General features: G+C 46.5%; 1 protein-coding gene across 4 annotated transcripts in view; it reads left to right on the forward strand.

The window, feature by feature from the left end:
- ARHGAP26 (Rho GTPase activating protein 26) overlaps positions 1-22302 on the forward strand; it is a 472115-nt gene that overhangs the window by 109308 nt on the left and 340505 nt on the right. For all 4 annotated transcript variants that reach the window (XM_057540933.1, XM_057540934.1, XM_057540935.1 and 1 more), the window contains exons 2-5: positions 7999-8094; positions 9722-9783; positions 14099-14170; positions 19810-19911. In XM_057540933.1, the coding sequence (XP_057396916.1) occupies positions 7999-8094; positions 9722-9783; positions 14099-14170; positions 19810-19911 (332 nt within the window). The remainder of the gene's footprint in view (positions 1-7998; positions 8095-9721; positions 9784-14098; positions 14171-19809; positions 19912-22302) is intronic.

The following is a 22302-nucleotide window of genomic DNA, read 5'->3' on the forward strand; positions in this document are numbered from 1 at the left end:
GTTCTTGCCAGGCAAGAAGAGGAAGTCTTTCTTTTTCCTCCTGAGCACTAAATTTGTAGGGCATGAGAGCTTGCCCTCTGGCCTCCTGACACTATTTTAATTAGATTTTATTAATTTTTATACATTGTAGGTCTGATGCTGACTCACTTAACATAATGATCATTGATTAGCAAATGTTCATTAAGCACCTACTATGTGACATGCACTGTCATTCAGCTAGTCCTTGATTTCCTTATCTATAAAAGATCAAATGTAATCACTTAAACTCTCAATATTCTTATGAGGAAAAGCTAATATAGCACTTGGGAAATACAAATGTCTTTGTATACATCATTTGTATATACAGTTGACCCTTAAACAACGTGGGTTTGAGCTGGGTGGGTCCACTTATATGTGGATATTTTTCCATTGTAAATACTACAGTACTACATGGTCTGTGGTTGGTTGAATCTGCAGATGTGGAAGAACTGTGAATACGGAGGGCCAACTATAAGTTATATGTGATTGACCCCCGTGTTGTTCAAGGGTCAGCTGTAATTATGTATATACAGTGATGATGCTATTGATCACTCATAACTGGACCTGAACTTGGAGTTTTTAGTAGGGAGCAGAGTTTCTTTGAATCCCTCATGCTCTCCTTATCTCCAGGCTGAGTGGTGGGCACCATTGTCCAGGTTGAGAGGTGTCATCCCACAGGGAGAAAGCCCCTTGACTGTGGTTGTGTGTTCTTGGGTGAAGTGGGATGGAAAGTCAGAGTAGAAGTTCCCAAACTAAGTTCTGGGCTAGCTCCTTAGTGAAAGGCTTAATCAGTGTTTAAGTTGATCTAGTCTCTCTTCTGTATAAAAATCTGGTTTCCATTTCCTTGGGGATGAAGTTCAAATTCGTTAGCTTGGCATTCAATTCCTTTTAACTTCTCTTCCCAGTCTTATCTCCTATCCATCAAGCTGGGCTTCCTGCTATTTCTGGGTAGGTCCTCTCCTTTTGCATCTCTTTGCTTCCCATTCCTGCTTCTAGAATACCTTCCCATCCCTGCCTCCCTGCCCTGCACCTCCTCCCATTTCTAGATATCCAAATACTACTGAACTTTTAAGGTGCACTTCAAATGCCACTTCCTATTTTTTTTTTTTCCTGGGAAGCCTCCTTCAGTGGCCCCAGCTGAAATAGTATCCCTCTTACACTTCTGTGGCTACTTTTTTTTCTTTTAACTCTCAGATTGCCTTAGCATGCACTGCTTTAATTTATGTTTGTATACACAGATTGACCCTTCTAAATTGTGTTCTCCTCCAGGATATGGAATGTGTACGTGCCATCTTTTTATTCCTTTGAGCACACTGATATTAGATTCTCAAATATTTGAGTAAATTAGACAATATGGTATAATAGTTAAGAGTTTGGGGATCAGAGAGACCAGGTTTCTTAAACTACTAGTTATTAACTGTGTGGCTCTGACAGGTTGTTTAACCTCTTTGAGTCTGTTTACCGGTCTGCAAAATGGGAGTAATAATACGTGCTCAGTACGATGGTTGTAGGGACAAAATGATTTAAATTGCTTAATAGGTACATGTTACACAGTAAATATCCAATAAACTAATGCATGATATATTTAAAAGTTATTTTGATATAGATTAAGGTGGGTTTGGTCTCCCATATTATTCTTGAAGGATGTTTTCATGCAAATAGAATCAGAAACCTCATCTGGAAAAGGATGACACAACCTTTCTTTGTTCTCTATTTGATTTCATTTTAAAAATCAGCTCTGAAAATTTAATTACCCTTAGTGCTCTGGTTGAAAAAACAGATTCTCCGGAGTGAGTGCTGGCTATGGCCTCATTTAGGAAATGAAGTTCTAGGGGAAATGGCCTTAGGGAAAGCACGCAGATGTGTAATCAGAATGCACATTATATGTCGTGCTGTGGCTGTTGTGGTTGGTGGGCATATCACCCTTTGGAGAGATGAGAGGTTTTCCGAGTCTTCTCCAGCCAGATTTGAAAGAATGCAAGAGACACTTCGGTGGTGACTTCATCCCTCCAGCCCTTCTCCTCCATGTCTCAGGCTTGAATGGATAAGATCAACACAGCTTCTTGGAATGTATTAGGACACTTCTTCCCCGATGGAGGCCAGGGCCCCTCCCTCCATTGCTGATTGACAAATGTCCACTGGACATTTGCTTCTCCGATTGGTGTCTTCATCAGTGGGACAGGTTGAAGGTTGGCCCTGTTGTTTATCCTTGAGTCTTGGCACACCTTCTCTGATACAGCTGCTCGCCATCTAGAGGCCACAGGCAAGACTGCACATCACAGAAACTAGACAAATGTTAGTATTGTAAGATTTGGACATGGTCTGTTTCTTTTTGCTTATACAATATAGGGTTCAGGCGTTTAACAAGGGGACGTCGCTTGTTTTTCTTACAGTTACTCAGTTTAAAATGCCACCTGCAGACCTGGGGAAATGCCTCTCTCCAGGCACAGGTTTTGGTAGGATGTGTTCTCAGCTTGCCCAGATACGGGGAAAGAGAGAAGAGTCAACTGGGAATGCTCCTTACATCTGTTTTAGCTCCAGGCTTAGGGACGTGCTGGGGCTGAAAGGGGACACCTAGCTGTGACCAACAGTTGGCGTGTTTGTAGCTCATTTTCCCTGGTCACTTGGTGTAGAGAAGGTTTTACTTTACATGCATGCTGCCAGATCTTTCTTCAGCTCCGTGGGAATCTTCCTCAATGGAGAGCATCAGGGCAGGTGGTTGTATGTTAACAGCAAGCACATTCTTACATATGTAAGCTCCAGCCAGACTTACATAAGTTGGAAAGTTTCACCTAATGTACCTAATCTGCTGCTTTTCACTCATCAAGCATAAAATCGGGAATTTCACCTTTGAGTGTGATGAACTAGTGGAGTGCCTGACTTCCTCTCTCCCTTTGTTCTTTCCGTGACACCGCTCTCAGTCAGGCACTGCGCTAGGTTCTGAGGATACATGATCTGAGGATACAGTGGTGAGCATGAAGGGGCACAGTCCTCACTTTATGGAACTTACAGGTCAGGGAGATACTAATCAAATAATTATCTGAGCGATATAAAATTGCTGTGAGGAAGAGGTACATAGGATTCTGGGAGTGAAATTGGGGTGGGGTTTGGTCTGATTAGACGAGTCAGGGAAGGCTTCCTGGAGGAAGGAATTGTTGAGCTGAGGGCTGCCGGCAGGAGTCGGGCCTGTTCCAGGAACTGGCAGAGGCCAGGGTTTCTAGAGCCCACTGGGAGGTGGTGGCCCAGACCCTGCAGGACCTCTCAGGCCTTGGAAGGGACTTTGGTCTTTGTTCTTAGAGCTCTGGGAAACCGTTGCAGGGTTCACTGCTGGAGCCGACACGATTGGGTGGAGAACTGCCGGAGAGACAAAAGTGGTTGTGGGGAGACCAGGGAGGGGCAGCTGCAGTTATCCAGGCAATGGGGGTATTTGGTTTAGGGGTTGCTGGTAGTGATGGAGTGTGCAGAACCAAGATACTTAGGAGGCAAAATGGACAGACTTGGGAAGGACACCGTTGCCGTCAAGGACGACGCATGGGTGTCTGACTCTGACTTGTGTGGCCGGGTGAATGATGGTGCCCTTTGCCCAGTGAGGGACATAGGAAGGGGCCCTTGGTTGGCTCTCTGGGGAGCCGGTAGGAGGGGAGAGAGAATTTCATTTTGAGTGTGTTGAGTTTTACCTGGGAATGGGACTTGTGGGGAAAAGCTGCAACCTCTCGGGCTCACGTCCACCTCTCAGCTCTCATCGTGGGTCCTCTCATCTGGGGAATCTCAGACACTCCAGACAAGCCAAGTTGTGTTGCTGTGGCCAATCAGATGGATGCAACAGGTTTTGAGGGCTACCTTGTTCAGCCCTTTCCTAGGCACTCATTGTGCATTGTGATACAAAACCACTCATGAATAGTTCCAGAGTGCATTCCAAATGCAGGATGATGGGGCACAGAGTGTAAGTGTAACTGGCTTTCAGAGAAGGGAGAGATTAACAAGGCCTGGGGACTTTGGTGTTCTTGTGTTTTAAGCAGCCAGGAGGCTAATCCTGTTGCAAGTGCTTCTTTTGGCAGTTGGTCTTTATTAACTGTAATCAGTTTCTAAGTCCAGGAACATGTGACAGAATAGCAAAACGTTTTAAGGGTAGTTATATCCAATCTTGGTAACTTTGGAGGTCAGATGCACTGAAAATACATACAATTGTAAGGTTACCTTGAGTCCTTCATTATGTGCGTGTTCATGAGCCTGTGTGTTTGTGCACATGTGTGTTAAGTTTTACCAAAGGAAAAAAAGGAAGTGGCTTGACTTGTGCTATTACTGGTAAAGCTTGTGTAAATCAAGGTATATTCTAACTTAAAAAATTAGGATAAGCCAGCTGTTTTGGTGAAAGAAACGTTTACGCTTGGCTTACTCTCTTAAACTCTGCAGAATTAGTGTCTGCTGTGGCAGAGCATGGCATCTCCAGGAAGAGAAGGGCACTTTTCTCTGGTCCCTGAGTGAGCAGGCAGCTTTAGAAGCAGCCCGTCGTGGCCCAGACTTCCAGCTGCTTCCATATCCCTACCCGCCTGGTCTCCTCACTCAGCGGCAGAGCCTACTTACTCTGTAAAGCAGATCCTTGTCCTCCCTGGAGGCTGCCAGTCACGCCTTCTCTCTACTTTGGCCAGCATTCTGCCTTTCTAGCAACAGATGTTTCTGCAAAGTAAATATTATTGCCTCTGCTTGGCTCCTCGCTGTGTCTTGCACTGCCTGAACATGAAACAGTGGGGTTATATGAGCAGGGGGCCACGAAGCTTGGCATGCACCCAGCACCAGCCTCCCCGCCTTCTCCTCTCCTCTTACTGGAATGTGCGTGTGAGATTCCTGTGTGCATCGGAGTGAAAGGCTCCAGAAAGAAGTCTCTGTGCAGCTGCATATCCAACATGATCACCTACATAAGATGCCAGCACTCTTACTGGGTGGCAGTAGCCAAGAGGCAGTGGCTTTTGGGTGTTCTCTTTTTGATGTCCTCTCTGTTGTCCCAAGTAATGGAGAGGAGTTGATCTGAATGGGGTGAGGCAGCATGGTGTGCCCACAAAGACCTCAGTTCAGAGGACTTGGTCGAGTTGCAGATCCACTTCTTAGAGGTTGTGTGCTCTTATGTCAGTCCTTTAACTTCTCTGAGCTCTCAGTACAGGTAATCATGCTTCCCTTCCCTGGGTCCTGTTACTGGAGGACTTATGTATTAAGGAAGAGTAGCCCAGCCTTGCCTAGAACTGAAGCTGACAGCGTACAGAGTGCTTACCCCATGTGTCTCGCTGGCTCTCCTGACAGCCCCGCAGCTTAGGTAGGTCTCCTCACTCAGAGGCTGACAACTTCTGTGAGGTGAGTTGACAGAGACTTTATGACTAACCCAGGATTAGTTACATAGCTGGTAAATGGTGGAGCTGAAACTCGAACCCAGGGGCCAGTGGAGGTTGCGGTGAGGGCAAGGGGCTGGGGAAGGGGTTGACCAGTGTAGAACCAGGACCCCATGTAGCGCAAGTGGAGAAGGGAGGTTCTTCAGAGCAAGCTGGAGATGATGTTCCTAAGGCCGGGGAGTAGATGCTGAACAAGGAAACAGCAGGTGTCCACTGTACCTTTACCCAGAGAGTGCTGTGTCTGGCGTGTGTCGTTCAAGCCCATGGTGAGTTCTTTTTCAGATTCCAATAACTGGGCTTCTCACTCTACCCAGCTGTCCTCCTGGGCCCACAGCCCAGTATTGACTCCATACCAGGACTCGTTACCTAATCTCCCATCCAGGGCACCGGCCTCTTTATCGGCTTCGTGGGGCCTACAGCGCTTCTCGGGGTGTGCTGTGTGCCACCGCACAGGGAAATCAGGTTACCTTCTGGTTGTAAGCTAACAGGCCTGCTCCTGGTTCAGTGGGCCTCCTGTGGAAGGCCCCACAGAGGCCCCGTCGTGCAGTATTAGCCACTCCTTGATCCTGCCTGGCAGCTGCCCCCAGCAGCGCGGCTTTTCAGGTGTGCGCTGGGAGCTTTCCCAAGCCTGGCTGACTTTTCTCTCGTTTTCCACTTTGTTGAGAAGATGGTCCAACTTGAGTCCTGCTTGCCCCATTGGGGAGGCACAGGGGGGTTGCTGAATGGATAGAGAAGCAGTCCTGTTCTTGCTCTTTGCTCAGGTCTTTCTCTGTGAGTTCTGATCAGGGGAACATTCTGGCAAAGCCAAGACTGAGTACCACCTGCCCACATTCCATGCACCCCACACGTGGGGCCTCTTGGAGGGCTTTGTCTTTGTCTGGGAAAGATTATTCTCCCTCGTTTTCTTCCTGCCTGCCTGCCTGTGGCCGCCCCTGTCCTTCCTCCCCACAGTGTTCTGACTTTCAGATGCATCTGTTTCTTTCTTGACTTGCCAGGGAGTGATGTGTGTTCTCGGGGATCTCCTCAGCCTGGGTTGGCCAGTCTTAAGAGATGCCTGATTTCCCTGTCAGCATCTTTGGACTTCTGGCCAAGAACCATTCCATTAAATTGACCGAACCAGGGAGAGACCAGAGACTGCTGGCCGTTGGCTTCTGTGTTCTCCTCCACTCCAAGTGCCTTACTCTTCTGGTGTCGAGCCAGTGGAGGGCCTTGCACAAGCCACGGCTAGCTCGGGACCCGCGTCATCCGAGCTCAGGTTGGGAGGGGGGTGGTCCTGGAGCAGGAGCCCCTGGTATCCATACGGTGGTCTGAGCCTCAGACCTGAGAACGGCAGGACGGCCCTGCTTGGCTCTTCCACTGGCACCATTGCTTGGGATGAACACTGGGATCGGTGAACTCAACACCGGCAGCTGGATTTGTGTACAGTCCCCCAACCCCCTCCTCCATACACGCGCATTATTCATCATGTGCTGAGCAGGGTGCAGTGCCAGGTACCTGGAGAGGAAACAAACAGACCAGTAGATGGAAAACACGTGACCCCTAACCTCGAGGGACAAATCTAAGAGCTAAAGAGAAGGGCTGAGGATCATGGATGCTTATATTCCAAGAGGCTCTGTTGATCTGTGAAGCCAGAATCCCCGCCCTCCACTCCCCCCAGTACCTTATTAAAGCCAGACCTCGTTGCCAGTTATGCCTCATATTTCCGTCCTCTGGGAATTTGAACATAATGCCATTTCCCCTTCAATGAGGGAAACACGTCCGAGGGTAATTTGAATGATTAGCCTAATCTGCAGGAAGGCTGCACATGGAATTAAGTTAAGCACGTTTGTGCCGAGCAGCCTTGGCTGTCAGGCCACTTAAAGGTGCCTCGGTGGTTTATACCCTTAACAGAAGCTGAGGGTTCAGGAAGGATCATTGGCTTTTATTACTGTCTTAAACGAAAGCTTATTTGTTTAAATTTGACAACGACCTCCAAGAGGTTTCTTTATAGATACCATGTGTGGGGTGTGTTTTTACCCCAACTCAGAACATTGCCAGGGCTTTGTTCTCGGGGCAGCAGTGGAACGAGGTGACCCAGGAAACTGGTTCAGGTGGAGATTCGTCAGGTTGGCGGCTGCTCTGCTTTGAGTGGAGCCCAGAGGGTTCTGAGAACTCGGGCCTCCTGCGTCCTTGAGTTGGAAGGGGAGGTCCGGGTGCTCCTGTGAAGTTCCAAGCCCTTTGTGCCAGCTCCCTACCCAGTGCCGGTGCGTTGCGCTGGGGTGGGGAGTCTTGTTGAGTCTGATGTGAGGGCAGCTTCACTGACCCCCACTGGTGTCAGGTGGAGGCGGCAGGACTCGATGTGTGGCCTGAGGAATTAGAGAGTGAGGACCAGACTTGTTAAAGCAAATGTAGCAAAAATATTAACTTCTGAATTATTTCATGTTATAAACAACTATTCACTCTTTTGAATTTACATTCTTTTGTGCTCTGAGGTGGACTCAGGAACAGATCTGCTAGCTGCTGTATTAGTAAAAGGACTAAAAAATGCAGGAAACATGAAAGCAGGTTTATTTCAGTAATTCGTATTTTTTACTCTCTCTCTTTTTTTTTTTTTTGCTAGATTTGTCTTCAGCGAAGCGGAAATTTGCAGATTCCTTAAATGAATTTAAGTTTCAGTGCATAGGAGATGCAGAAACAGATGATGAAATGTGCATAGGTAAGTCATAACCACATGCAAGAGTTTAAAAAGTTCACTGTGTACCACAGCTTTCAATGTCCTCCCTGAGTCTTTCCCCTGGAATAGGGAGTATGTAAGAGTTGTAAATTAAGAAGTCAGTATTAAGAGTGGAGCGGGCAGAGTTGAGTGAGGGTCAGGGCCCGGGGCTCTCCAGGGCTTCTCCTCAGAGTCCTGGGATTGCAGTGGCTCTCACCCTGCGGCCTGAAGGAGAAAGCAGGAAGGTTCGCTGTGGGGCTCCTATCTCCGCCCTCTGTTAGCATTCTGCTTCTGGCTGGCTGTGCAACGTTCTTCCCCCCAACCACAGTACTTTAGAATTAGAGCAAAAGCAGAACACGGGTAGATGGGAGAAGAGTTAGATCAGAGGTTGCAGGTGATGGCTCATGGGCTGAGGTCCTAATGCAGCCATGTTTTCTTGGGCACTCATTTTTTAAAATTGTATTACCATATAAGTTGAATTTATGTAAAGTTCCAGTTTTCTAGCTTCTTTGAAAATTGGGGAGCCTGAGCAGCCGGCCCCTCATTCTGCCCTGGCAACAGTTGGCTAGAGCTATGTAGCTGTCGCTGCCTTCGGATGGGGAGAGGAGCTTCGTGTCTGGGTCACGGCCCCACCTCTCCCATGCATTTTCCTTAACAAGAGGCTGAGAGCGGAGGTTACCATTTGTTAGCTTGCTGCCCCATGTCGCTCTTCACCATCCCCTGTCCATCTTCTGTGGGCAACACTGAGCACAGAGGATTTGCAGTGTCAAGACACGTGTCTTTGTCAGGGCCTAGTCATTGCACCTTATTCTTCCATTGGGCATCTTGGTTGACTCCATTAAGTGAGCAAAAGTTGAGCAAGTTACATTGAATTAAGTCACCAAATGCTTATGGATTCCCTGTTAGCATCCAGAAAATCAGGATCTGGGGATGAGCAGAGGGAACTAGGAGACAGCTGAGAGCCGTGAAAACGTATCATTGTTGTAACTCCTGAATATACAGATGTTTTTCCCAGCATTACATGAATGTCTCGAATATCCTTAGGGCTATTGTATGCAATGCTTATTCCCTTTGGAATAATTCCAGCGAAAGAGACTGTCCACATCTGACTGCTGTGCTGCCAGCTGTGTTGCAATAATAAGGGGCTTGAGGGCTCAGAGAGGAGGAACCCAAGGAAAAGCCAGAGACATGGCTTCCAATGCCAGCAGTGTTGTTTGTTTAGCTCTGGTGCAAAGAAAAGGTTGGGTTCTGACGCAACCCCACAACAAAGGTTGAGGAGGTCCAATCCTGGGCAGGAAATCCTTGAACTCCGAAGAGGAACTCTGCCTGGTCCAGCCTGGAGCCTGGGAGCTGGCCAACATCCCATCAGTCCTGGGTTCTCTCAGGAACAGGCAGGTCTTTTCCTTGAAGGAAACCCTTCCCTAGCTAGAGTGCCCGGTAGATTATCCTGCATTTCTGGGTCATCCTTAATGGTTAATGATGAAAAGATAAGGGGAGCCTTGGGAAGAGTTGTCTTTAGGTCTCTGCATATGCCAAGGGATTTCAGTCCATAACACAATAGCTGTATCTGGAAGGGTTCCCAAAGGCCTGTCACTCTACTTCCACCTCATGGCCCCTTTCTCTTTTTCAGCAAGGTCTTTGCAGGAGTTTGCCACTGTCCTCAGGAATCTTGAAGATGAACGGATACGGATGGTGAGTATGGCTGGGCTGCCCTTGGTCCTGGACAGTGTGGTCACATCGAGGGAACACAGGATTTGCTGTCAGAAGAACAGGGTTTGAGTCCAGGCTCTGCCGCTTGAGTGCTCTGGGCTCACGAGCAAGCCTCATCTTCTCACCCTTGCTGGGTTTGAAACCTTTTGTAAATATTTAAAGGGTTACCCTGGATAACGTAGAACCACATTGTTGTCCTAAAGATTCACTATAAGGTGTATATATAAAGTATATGACTTAAGGTGGATCTTTTGAATTATTTAACTTTTGGGAGCCTGAGATTCCTTACTGGCAGAATGGGAATGAAGGTGCCCCACCCTGCTCCCCTCCTCCTCACCTTATTAAACCCATCCAAGAGCTCTCCTTCACTTTTAATTCCAGGGTACCTAACACAGTGCCTGCCATGTTGGTAGGCATCCAATCAAGGGGTACTTAGTAAATGATGGGAACTATAAGAAGTTCTTCAAAGACAGGCAGTGTGCAACTTCAAGAATCAAACACTGCCCTCCAGGTTCTTAAGAGAGATTTTCTGTACAAGGCTTTATTCTGATGTGGTTCAGCATTCACAGATGAGGGATTTTGGATCCACAGGAAGCTCTTTTGGGCCTCCCTCTTATTCCTGAGCCATCAGGAATGAAGCTGCATGCTGATTTGTCGCCAGGTGGGCTTGTCTCTAGGCAGCAGTGCTCCAGAGGCCCAGGGAAGAGTCATCAATGAGGATTTTCCTTCTCTTCCCATACTAACAGCCAGTGGTTTCAGGACTAAGTCTACTGTGTTAGTCTGCTCGGGTTGCCGTAACAAAGTTCCATAGGCTGGGTGGCTTAAACAACAAACATTTATTTTTCACAGTTGTGGAGACCGGGCAGTCCAAAATCGAGTTGCTGGCTGATTTGGTTCCTGCTGAGGGCCCTCTTCCTGGCTTGCAGACAGCCACCGCTTTGCTGTTTTCTCACAGGGCAGAGAAAGGGTTGGGGAAACTCTCCTGTCTCTTACAAGGTCACTAATCCCATCACGAGGATTCTCTCCTCATGACCTAATTATCTCCAAAGGCTCCATCTCCAGATATCAATACTATCACATTGGGGGTATTAAAAGATAAACTGAGGCATGTTTAATTTTTAAGTTTATTTAAACAAAAATTGATTCAAATTGGGCAGAACCAACCCGGAAGTGGTTAGGAGCACTCCATCAACAGGAGGTAGGGCAAAGACTTTTATATAGCAGATGTGGAAACAAAGCAAGGAAATTATTTGATTGGCTCTAGCTTAAGCGGTTGCCTTATTTGGGAAAGTCTAGTTGTTTGTGATTGGTTTCAGTTTCTTAGATTTCAGTTTCTTAACCTTGAGGTTTTGGTTTGCTTATGTAGGCTGCTAAGGCATTAGAGTCACCTCAATCTAATGGCCTCCTTGTTTAATTTAACAGGGGTTAGGGCTTCAATATATGAATTTTGGAGGGGATGCAATTCAGTTCACAGCCTCTACCAAGGCATGTAGCCATGCATTTTCTGTTTTAACCCTCATGATGACTCTGTTGAAGTGGGACCTTTATCATCACCGTTGTCCAGATGAAGATACCAAGGTTTACAGCTATTAAGTAACATTCCCAGGATCACACAGTTATTAAGTAGCACAGCCTGGATTCAAACCCAAGTGCATGTGATACCAAAGAAGCTGGCATTTCTTTAAAACTCTAACCAGAGCAGAAACCTCTCACTTTCTGCTCTGCAAAGAGAGACACTATTTGCCTTGATTGCTCACTGCTGGGTGCTTGAACCAGAATCAGGAGGGCGGCGGCAGCGGCAGCAGCAGGGATGGTAGTGGGTGGAGGCAGAGGAAGGCTTGTGTGTTTGTGCACGTGCTAGTGCCTCAGAAAGGGAAGTGATTCTTTTGAGTCTGATTCTTGGCAGAGTTATTATTTGGGGGTGGAGGGTATGGTGAGCAAATCACGATGAATACCCTGCAGGTTGCTAAGGTCTGGGGTAAGGGAACAATGACTGGATTATACTTTCCAGCTTGCCTCTGCAATTTTATTATTAATGTCAGTGAATCGAGTTTCTACTGTCTGCGTCTGAGTATCTGGCCATCGCAAGCCCCTTCCTTACCTCCTCACCCTGTGACGGCTTCATCATCAATTCACCTTAGCCTAGCAAAGCTGTACCTTCTTTGGGAAGCCTTCCCTGACTCCCCGGGATATTTGGCCATCCTTTGTGTTTTCTGAATGTCTAGTTCATGCCTCTGATTCTGCATGTACCACACTGTGTCCTGATAGTCACTGCACGTGTCTGTGTCCCATAGGAAATATGAGTTCTTGAAGGGCAGAGAACGGACTGCTGTGCCTCGAATATCAGCACAGTGCTTGGAACTGAGTGGAAATTACATAGTCATAGATTCTTAGACCCAGACAGACCTTATTCCTCACCGTGTGCAGTCCCTCGTTTGACAGCTAAGAAAAGTGAGGTCTCCTGAAGGCTGATAGCGTGCTGTAGCAGGACTGGGACAAGGACTTGGGTGTCCTGATTCCCAGGTAGGAAGTTAGGGCTTTTGTATATTTAGCATCTAGTTAGGGCTGGATTCTCCCCCATGGATGCCCACTGGAACAACTTGGGGAGTTTAAAAAACACTGATGCCTGGATTGAAGTACAGAGATTCTGATTTATTGGTCTGGAACGTGGCCTGGACATCGGGCATCTTAAAAGCTCCCCAGGTGAGCCTAACCTTCAGCTAATGTTGAGAACCAATGGCTTAGTGGCTCAGAGCTCCATTGTGAGTTTCAGAGACTTGCACTTTATTTGTGGAAAAGACTGAAATAAGTGAGCCAATAAAGCAACATCAAATGACAATAAAAATCAAGCAAGTTAAATAACATTGCAACACTCTAGAGTTAAAATGCTCTCTTTTAAAATAAGCGCTCTCGAAATTGAAGAAAAGGCAAATGGCAATAAATTTGGAGACCTGCCACCTTCTACCCCTCACATTGTCTAGTTAGTTCTTTGCTGTCTCCATCTATGGCTTCTGGCATTTACTCTGTTGGTTTCATTGCAATGGATAGGCATGTGATTTAGAAAAATAATGCTTTGTTGCGACGAGATTCCTGAAATAATTAGTTGAGTGATGAGTGAGCAATGAATGACTTAAGAGGAAAGATTGTAAAATATTGTGCTGTCTTAGAAAAGACCATAGAATCTTAGAGCTGGAACAATCCACCCCACTCATTTTGCAGATGAGGAAATTAGAGCCCAGAGAGGTTAAATGTTTTGCCTGTGGTCACACAGTTGGCAGCCAATCAAGAAATCATTCTTTCATTTAGTCATTGAAAAACGTTTGAGTGCTCCTTTGTTTCAGCACTCTTCTGTGTTTTGGGGATGGTGGTGGACAAGTGAACATTTACGAGAGAGTGGCATGTGTGTGTGCGCATGTGTGTGCATGTGTGTGCATGCATGTGCATGTCTTGTAATGCTGAACCAGAAAACTTCAGCTGGCTTACATCTTCTGAAGAAAACACTTGGTGGGGTAGTGGGAAGTTTCTTTGGATTGCATTGGTGGTCAGAGAAGACCTCTCTAAAGAGGTAACCTTTAAGGTGAAACCTGAATTACAATAAGTAATGAGTTGTGCACACAAGGATTTGGGGACAAAGCATCTGCGGGAACAGCCAAATGCAAAGGCTCAGAAGTGGGGCAGGTTTGGCCCATTTGAGGTGCGTTCGGGTGACCGTTTAGTTGAGGGCAGGACCTGAGAGGGTGAGTGCGGTGAGATGAAGTTGAAAAGCAGCCAGTGGCCAGGAGGCACAAGCATCCTGATCCCCGTCCAGAACTGGTAGGGCTACACAGAATCAGGCTTGGGTGGTTTTCATACCACCAAAAGTGGAGGTTTTTTTGGGGGGAGGGTTAACCTAGACTCAATGTTGACCTACTTTAAATATATCTACTTAAATATAACTTGGCTGAATGAGCATTTACAAGAAGATGTCACCTGAAGCTTGAAATTTAGACCCTACTCTGCCACCAGTTCCGCTCTGCCTTCAATGTGGTTGCTTACGTTTTTAGAGGTCCTCGTTTTTATTTTTAAAGAACCTCTCTTACTCATGCACAGGAAGAATGTCGTGTTTTGGACTGATGACTAGATTTCGATTTGGCATGCTGTTGGTTCAGGTGTAAGGAAGAGGTGACACGTGCACCATTGTGCTTACTGAGATCTTATACTGAAGCATGGGGAGGCCTTTTGTGCCAGGACTGCTGCAGTTCTTTACTGACCCTGCTTCTCTGTCCCCCTCCCTGACCCCTCTGCTTTTCCTCTCCAGATTGAGAATGCCAGCGAAGTGCTCATCACTCCCTTGGAGAAATTTCGAAAGGAGCAGATTGGGGCTGCCAAGGTGAGAATTTCGCAAGCCTTGTTCTTGGATTTTAGGGCAGGAGGTCTGGGAAACACAACACCTTCTTCAGAAAATCTAAGTCCACCATTTTCAGGGAATCCTGGGCGAATAAGCTTAGAGCCCAGCTCATTTGTTCTTCACAAGTGTCTGAAGTAAGACTGAGGGGTCAACCCCAGAGCTGTCATTCTAGTGTTTTGACATCTAATCGTGTTGTGCTAGTTCATAAATCATCCAAAGGTAGAAACCACGCCTCTTTTGTGTGAGTAGATACCTGGTGTGTTTGGACACCATGGAATCATATTGTTTGTGGAGGTCCAGGACTGGAGCCTAGGACAGGGGTTGCATATAGGCCCCTGTGGGCATGGGGACCCTCTTCTTAGCCCACTTTAGCTGTGTATGAAAAGGAGCCCTCTGTCGTTAGACCTTTACATTTTTTTCAAGAGAAACTGAAAAAGAGTTTCATATGAAATTTCCTGGCTTTAAAAAAATGCTGGCAAATAATTTAAAAATATATATTACACATTGTGCAAGTCAAAAAGCGGGACTGCTTCAACCCAGAGGTCACCATTTGTTATAGCTGACCTGGAGGGACTATAGCTGAAAGTTGGCTGACTCTAACCTGTTACTGAAAGACTGAGAAGGGAATTATATTCATTTATTAAAGGTGGATTCTCTGGGGTCCCCCGCCCTGTGATTAAATCACTAGACAACCCTAGCGAGATTGACCTTCAGTAGAGTGTTAGAGACCACCTGTGGGCAAGATGTTTTCATTGGAATCAATGAAAGCAAAAAGATTTTCAAGATTTTCTTCCTGTTTTTTTTTTTTTTTCCCCTGGAGCTGAGTCATTCGGCCGCAGTCCCTTGCGCCACCTGCAGGGGGTTTTGGGCAACATCACCCTCTTACTTGTGGAGAAGGTGTGGATTTTACTCAGTTGTGAAATGGCCTTGAGAGATGCCTGCCTGTAGGTGGGAAAAACATAGCTGAAGTGTAATGAAGTGGGCTCTCCCCTCAGCCCCCAACTAAGTGCATCTGCTTTCTAAAAATGAATATCATTAGGGCGTGACAGAGATGTTCGGTTCAGTCAGGGTTATTCAGAGGGAGGAATGGCCCTAGTTTGAAGGAGGGACCATGGCCAAGATTTTTCTTCCACTTTTACAGCACTTCCCTACCAATTTTACAGTTTTCATTTATGAAGATATTGGAGCTCGTTGGTCTTCTATCAGAGGTTAAGGAATGTATATATATATATATTTTTTAATTTTTTATTTATTTATTTACTTTTAGCTGTGTTGGGTCTTCGTTTCTGTGCGAGGGCTTTCTCTAGTTGTGGCAAGTGGGGGCCACTCTTCATTGCGGTGCGCGGGCCTTTCAGTGTCGCAGCCTCTCTTGTTGCGGAGCACGGGCTCCAGACGCGCAGGCTCAGCAGCTGTGGCTCACGGGCCTAGTTGCTCCGCGGCATGTGGGATCTTCCCAGCCCAGGGCTCAAACCCGTGTCCCCTGCATTGGCAGGCAGATTCTCAACCACTGCACCACCAGGGAAGCCCCAGGAATGTATAATTTAAAGGAAGTCTTATTCTGCTAAGATTTTGTCCGAGACTTTGAACAAACCCAGGGATGGATGGGAAAATGCCGAGTGCCCCTCCCTGAGTTCTCAGACCCAAGGAGCACCTTCTCTTTCGTGGCCTTGGGGCCTGTGATTTCCCCTCCCTCAAACACACAGTGGCTCTGCAGGTTCTGAAGAGCTTGGAGGCAGAGGCGGAGCAGACCCATTCACTGAGTTATCTTTCCAGAAGTCACTTCTCCAGTAGGCGTCTCCTGACGCCTCTCACTCCAGCCTCTTCCCTTGGCGGCGTGGGGGTTACCATAGTTACCACGGAGGAGGAGCGGAAGGCCCAGTGGGTTCCTTTGGGGTTAGTATCAGTGATCCGAGTGACAGGAGCAGGTACTTTTCTGGGGGCTATAGATGGTGAGGAACACAAGAATTAAACAATTTATATGAAATAGTCACTCACCAAAACATGTTTCCCCTCACACACATCCTCTTCTCTCTTTCCTGTTGAAGAATGAGGTGATGACGTTGGGGATGATTTCTCATCCCTCCCCCTTCGTTATTTTATTTTAGTTTTCAGTCTACCTGTTCCTCTTCCCCACCCCCCATCCCCGTACATGTATATCACAGTATTACATGTGTTTAAGAGAACACAAAGAGACAACCCCTCTACAAGGCCATCTAGGGAGCAGACTCAGGAATACCTCAAAGACCTTACTTCTGAAGTCTGCCCGTGTGATGCTAAAATTACCCTTCCTCCTCCTCCCAGCTCTGGTGCACTTCGGTTGCTATAACAACCTGTTGCTACTTGCAGGAAGCAGAAGTTAGAGTTCTGGGGGTGAAGGCTGCATGCGAGGAGCATTCTTGTGCTAATGTGGCTGCTCTGGGGTAGGGCAGACCCTGGGGCTTGGCATAGCTGTGGCCCTGCTTTTAGATTTCTGAGTTTGGGGGAGCTGATTTTTCCTGCAGCCGAAGCTGGGCTCTCCAGTGAAAGTAGAATAGACATCAGAGAGAGTGGCTAAGAGTGGGACTGCTTGAGTCCAAATCCCACTTGTGCCGCTTGCATGTAAACGTGGAGAGGTTACTGACCTTCTCCACACGTTTCCTGAGCTGAGAAGTGGGGATACTGAGAGTGCTTACCTTACAGAGTTATTATGAGGAAGAGATGAGTGAACTCCTATAAAGTGCCACTCAGAACACTGTCCTAAAATCATTTGACGTTAACCATTCTATTCGATACACACAGTTCATTCATAAAAAACAGGGGAGAGCCTGCTGTGTGCCTGGCACCGTGCTCCACACTACTGTTCGGTGCATGTAAATGCAGATGTGGTCACCATGCTCATGGTGTGCAGGGAGAAGGGCACTGGACAGAATGATATGAATAAGCGTATGATCGCAAGTTGTGGTGGGTGCTGTGACGGGTCGCCTTCGTGGACGTGGAACTTGGAAAGCAAGTGGTGTCCTAATAAGGAGGAGGTGGGGTTAGATGATGGACTGCATCATTGCCGCCACCACCATGACTGCCACCACCATCATCAGCACTGAATTCTATCGAGCACTTTCCATGTGCCAGGCACTCTGCCAAGCACTGGATATGGTTTATCTCATTTAGTCCTGACAGTCCTACGATGGGAGGAGTGTTCTTATGCTTTTCTTGTTAGACAGTCTCTGAGCTGAAAGGGGAGACTTGAGCCATTGTTTCGTCTAGTCATCCTCAGTTTATAGATGAGGGAACTGAGTCCCAGAGGGGCAGTGGTTTGTATGGAGTTGGGAATAATTTCCAGAATCCTAACTCTGTCCTGGATCCATTTCACCACCCACCGTGGACTCCCTGGAAGGGGAACACCATCTCGGTACCTGAGTGACTGAGTCTTACCACCCTCCCGTCTTAAGAACATGATCTCAATCCTAGAGGAGTTATTCCCCCAAAGGTCGAGTTGCCAGAAAGTCACAGAATGCCAGTGACTCATGTTGCTGAGCCCTTTCTCACCTCTGGCCCGCTGGACTGTGCTGGCGCAGGGTTCTCTTTTGGGGGTTGTCGACGAGGCTGGTGGGGTGCCTGTGCGAGCATCAGGCAGAGTTGGAACCCCAGCTCAAAGTCGCTGACTTCTGTGAAGGAAAAGCATTGCTTGAGTCAAGTGTCTTGCCTGTACCTCTCCTCGTTGGAAGGAGTAATGTCTCCTCCAGCTTTTGTCTTCACATGCTTCTGCATGTTTGTTTGTGTAGGTAAAACTTTCCAGCAAAATTCAGATTTGTAGAAATGGACACATACCAGCTCAGATGGGTACATGATGATTCTGCCCACTCTGTGAGGCTTAAGAGTCTTGCCGTTGACCAGATAAATGGTGTTCTGACGTCGCGGGTGCTGTTCAGAGCTTCCGGTGACGGCTTCTTGGTAATGCCTCCACGCTTAGGCCCAGTGTGTTCTGCCCAGAGCATCTGCACTTACCAGTCTGGAAGGCTCCACTCTGCCCCTCACGAGGTGAGCAGGTCTTGGATCATACTTCCCCTCCCCAGTGAGGCCTCTCTGGAGCACTTATCTGCAAGCATCTCTGGGACTGCACCCTGTTTGTTTCCTTCATGGCACCTGCGGCAGTCTGGAATCAGGCTGTTTGTTTACTGGTTAATTGTGTTTCTCCTTCTGCTGGAACATCCCCACCACGAGGGTGGGGCCGTTTCTGCCTTGTATTGTATTATATTTCCAGTGCCTGAAGGATCCTAACACAGAGTGCTTGCTTGTTATATTGTCATTAAATGAAGAGATGTATCTGAGCTTCCTTATCTGGCCGCAAATTTTTTTCCCCTCTTGTAAATGTAAGCCTTGGAGTTGCAGAAAAATATCTGCTGTGGGCTCCACGTGAGTCAAAAGCTGGAATGATGCACCCAGTTAGTACATTTGATCCTGTTTACCAGGCCGTGGTAGACCTTCTTTCAGCCCCCTTGCCCGCCATCCCCACTGAAATGTGGAGGGAAGAGAGACCGCCTATGACAGTGTTTCCAGGTGTGGCTGAGAATGTGGACTTGGAGGCAGCTTGTCCTGGGCTCGGACTCCAGCTCTGTCACTCTCTGTGACTTTTTACAGAAGTTAACTTCGCGCATCTAAGTTTTCTTATCTGTAAAATAGGGAATAGAAATAGAACTTCAGTGACTTTGGGGGAGCAGGGATTATTCTGTGTAATATGATATATATATATATTTTTTTAGTTTGAAAGCAATAATATAGGATAATAAACATTTCCCAAATGGAGGAAAAAAAAATCACCCATTATCCCATTTTCTTAACTCAGGTATTTTCACTGAAGTATCTTCCCATCTAATGTTTGTCTGTAGGTAGACGCATTCTCTGTAGGATGCACTGAGTTTGTATCATGCTAGCCTTCCTAGTTATGTTTATTGGATGCCCCATACTTTAATTATCCCAAATTCTATTCTTGGGCAGCAATGTTGCTGTTGCTGGTTTTTTTTGTTTTTTTTGTTTTTTTGCTATTATAAATGGTGCCACAGTGAACATATTTGGGAAGATAATGTCTTCTTTGTTTTGAATTATTCCTCAGCTTAAAGACCCATATGTGATATTATTGCATCAAGGAATATTTAGGTCTACAAATTAAGACATACTTTGTGAACACAGTTAAAGCTGGATCTACTCTTAGTCTAGACTTGTCCCACTTAAGGTGTAAGTAGATCTTCCTGTTTGGGGATTAGCTTCACAGGTAACTTCCCTTCTTCCCTTGGCTTTGAACATCCTTGTGAGTTAGAAACTAGAGATTTCTGTTTTACAACTGAAATTTTTAGAAGGTGGAATCCTGGCTCTGCCACTCTGAATATACTGGTATTTACCTCATTTCTGGCATAGTAGTGGCGCCTCTGTGATAGACCCTCAAAATGGTTGGGCTGTTGTTGATGGGTGGTTGCTTGGTTTCATGGCGTTATTGGAAGAGTAGGAGCTGGGTGGTCTGCCGCTGTTCTGGGTCTGAGGGAATGACCAAGCCATGAAGATGAGCAGGAAGAGTTTGACCCAGGTTGCTTTCATTCCTGCAACATTTTAGTCTTTTTCTCCTTTCCTCTTTTTTTTTTTTTTGCCAGGAAGCCAAAAAGAAGTATGACAAGGAGACAGAGAAGTATTGTGGCATCTTAGAAAAACACTTGAATTTGTCTTCCAAAAAGAAAGAATCTCAGCTTCAGGAGGTAAGAAACTTTACTCGTGTCTGAATAAAGTGTTTAATCTTTCCATGGTGCTGTGGATGTGTTCTGGTTACTCTCTGCTGGAGCTTCATTCTGATCCCTCATTCCACGCTTGCTGCCCGCATTGCCTTTGTCCCTTCCCGACGCAGCCACACTGTACGGCTGTCGCGCCTGTCCATGGCGAGGAACATGCAGCTGGTCAGGATCACCCTAATCACCAGACTGTGCTTCTTCCTTTCAAACTGAGATCTGTTTTCCTATTTCTCTCACCCTTGACCTTGATTCTGTAGTCTCTTGCCCTGCCTTTCGACGTCCTCCTCACATCACTGATTTGAAATGTTAGCATCTGAAGCACTTTGGTCATCCTTCCTTAATGTGAAATGAAAAAGAAATTATTCCAACCAGTACTTGACATTAGTCTTTTTTTTTTTTTAAGCAGTATTTTACTGTCTCATGTATTTTGTGCTTAGGTAACTTTGTTTCAAAAAAGTAAATTCTCTGGTCTGCCCCTGTTTTTTTTTTGGATTTGCATGGGGTCTTTTTTAAGAGTAGTTCTCTTGGAAAGAGAAGTCAGATTTGCGGCCTTGGAGCTGTGACCATTTTTATTTAGTTCATGGAGATTTGCATGGCTAGGGGGTTTATGTTTTGGGGAGACAGGGCAGTTTGCTAGTGGAACTCCAAACTTGGCTACATGAATATCATCTTATTTAGCTCTTAACAATTTGCTTGAACTGTCTCAGGTGTGTGCTAAAGCGAGGCTATGGCTTCCAAGCTAGCCCTCATTCTTCAGTTTCCTTTCTTTTTGAGCAAATTCCTTGCCAGTACTTCTGTTCATATGAAGATGGTAGGGTCAGAGGTTGAAAGATGAGGATTACTCAGGAGATGGTGGAGTCCAGGATTTGTTACACACCCTCAGTTAGGAAGTGTTGTGCTCAGAACTCTTTCTTTGAAATGAGTGTTTGAATCAGTTGTTTGAGTGATGGATTAGGCTTAGCAACAGAAGTGTTTATAGTGGGCTTTGCAGATCAGTTCTTGGCCAACCAACCAGCAGCAATTGTATTTGGGGTGAGCTGTAGGAAGTAGAAACTGCTAACCTTTCCTTGAAGATCTTTTGCTTGAGTTAGGGAGAAAGAAGCCAACGCAGGAGGAGGAGATTCTTGAAGTAGCAAAGCTGCTCGGGTAAATCTTGTCAAATGTGATTGAGAAGGTTAAGGAAATGCTGATTTTCATTGGATGATACATAAAAGGCTATTCCCAACTCTACATGGGGCTATGGGCACTAGGAGATACCCAAGGATATGTGAATTGTCCGTGATAAATACATAATTCCATTTAGGATCTGTCCTGATCGGTTATCATTCTTCTAGCATCATTTGGCATTTAGGGTTTGGAAACGATAGGGAAAGGCATTTTGGCTGCAGCTCCCAATGACCAGATCTGGCTAACTCTGCAGTTCCTAAGCAGTTAGGTGACCGTGCACCGTGAGTGCAAGTATTCACAGCTGAGCTAGTATGTGATTGTTATAGCACCTAATGGTACTGGGAGGCCTGCAGTACAGTTATCCTACCTGCACGGCTTCCCCAGAGTGAGGCTGCTTCTCCCGGTCTGCTCTCTCCATGCCTGGCTCCTGGTAAGTTGGTCTGGAATGAGTCCCACATTTTCTTTTAGGGCCGTGCCAATAGCGTCCCCCCTGAGATAGCAATATGGGGACCAGAACGCTGGACTGGCAGAGATACCTTCTTTTCAAGGCTTGCTCTGCTGTGTAGTTGACTGTGTGACCTGGGACAAGTACTTGGTCTCTGTGAGCTCTAGTTCCTTTGTAAAATACTCATAAAATACCTGTCCTGCCTACTTCATGTATGAGAAGGTAAATTACAGCTGCTACACAAATATAAAGTATTATCCCCATAACTGGCCTGTTCCTCCCCCTCCCCTGCTCCCAAATTGGATGGCATTCTTCCTGGCTGCCTTAGTCTGTTCAGGCTGCTATAACAGAATACCCTAGACTGGGTGGCTTATAAACAACAGAAATTTGTTTCTGACGGTTCTGGATATTGAGAAGTCCAGGATCAAGGCACTGGCATATTTGGTGTCTGGTGAGGCCTGCTTCCCGGTTTGTAGATGCTGTCTTCTAGCTGTCTCCTCACATGGCAGAAAGGGTGAGGGAGCCCCCCTGCCCTCTTTTTTAAGGACTCTATCCTCATGACCTAATCACCTCCCAAGGGCCCCACCCAAATGCTAATCACACTGGGGATTAGGTTTCATCATATGAACGTAGTGGTGAGGTGGGCAAACGTTCTGTCTGCAGCACTGACTGTCAGTATTTATCTTAGTGGAAACTTTTTCATTATGCTTTTTTGTTACGATCCTTGTCTTTTACCCATTCACACTTCC

The sequence above is a fragment of the Balaenoptera acutorostrata genome, chromosome 2 (genome assembly GCF_949987535.1).
Source record: "Balaenoptera acutorostrata chromosome 2, mBalAcu1.1, whole genome shotgun sequence".
Classification (NCBI taxonomy): domain Eukaryota; kingdom Metazoa; phylum Chordata; class Mammalia; order Artiodactyla; family Balaenopteridae; genus Balaenoptera; species Balaenoptera acutorostrata.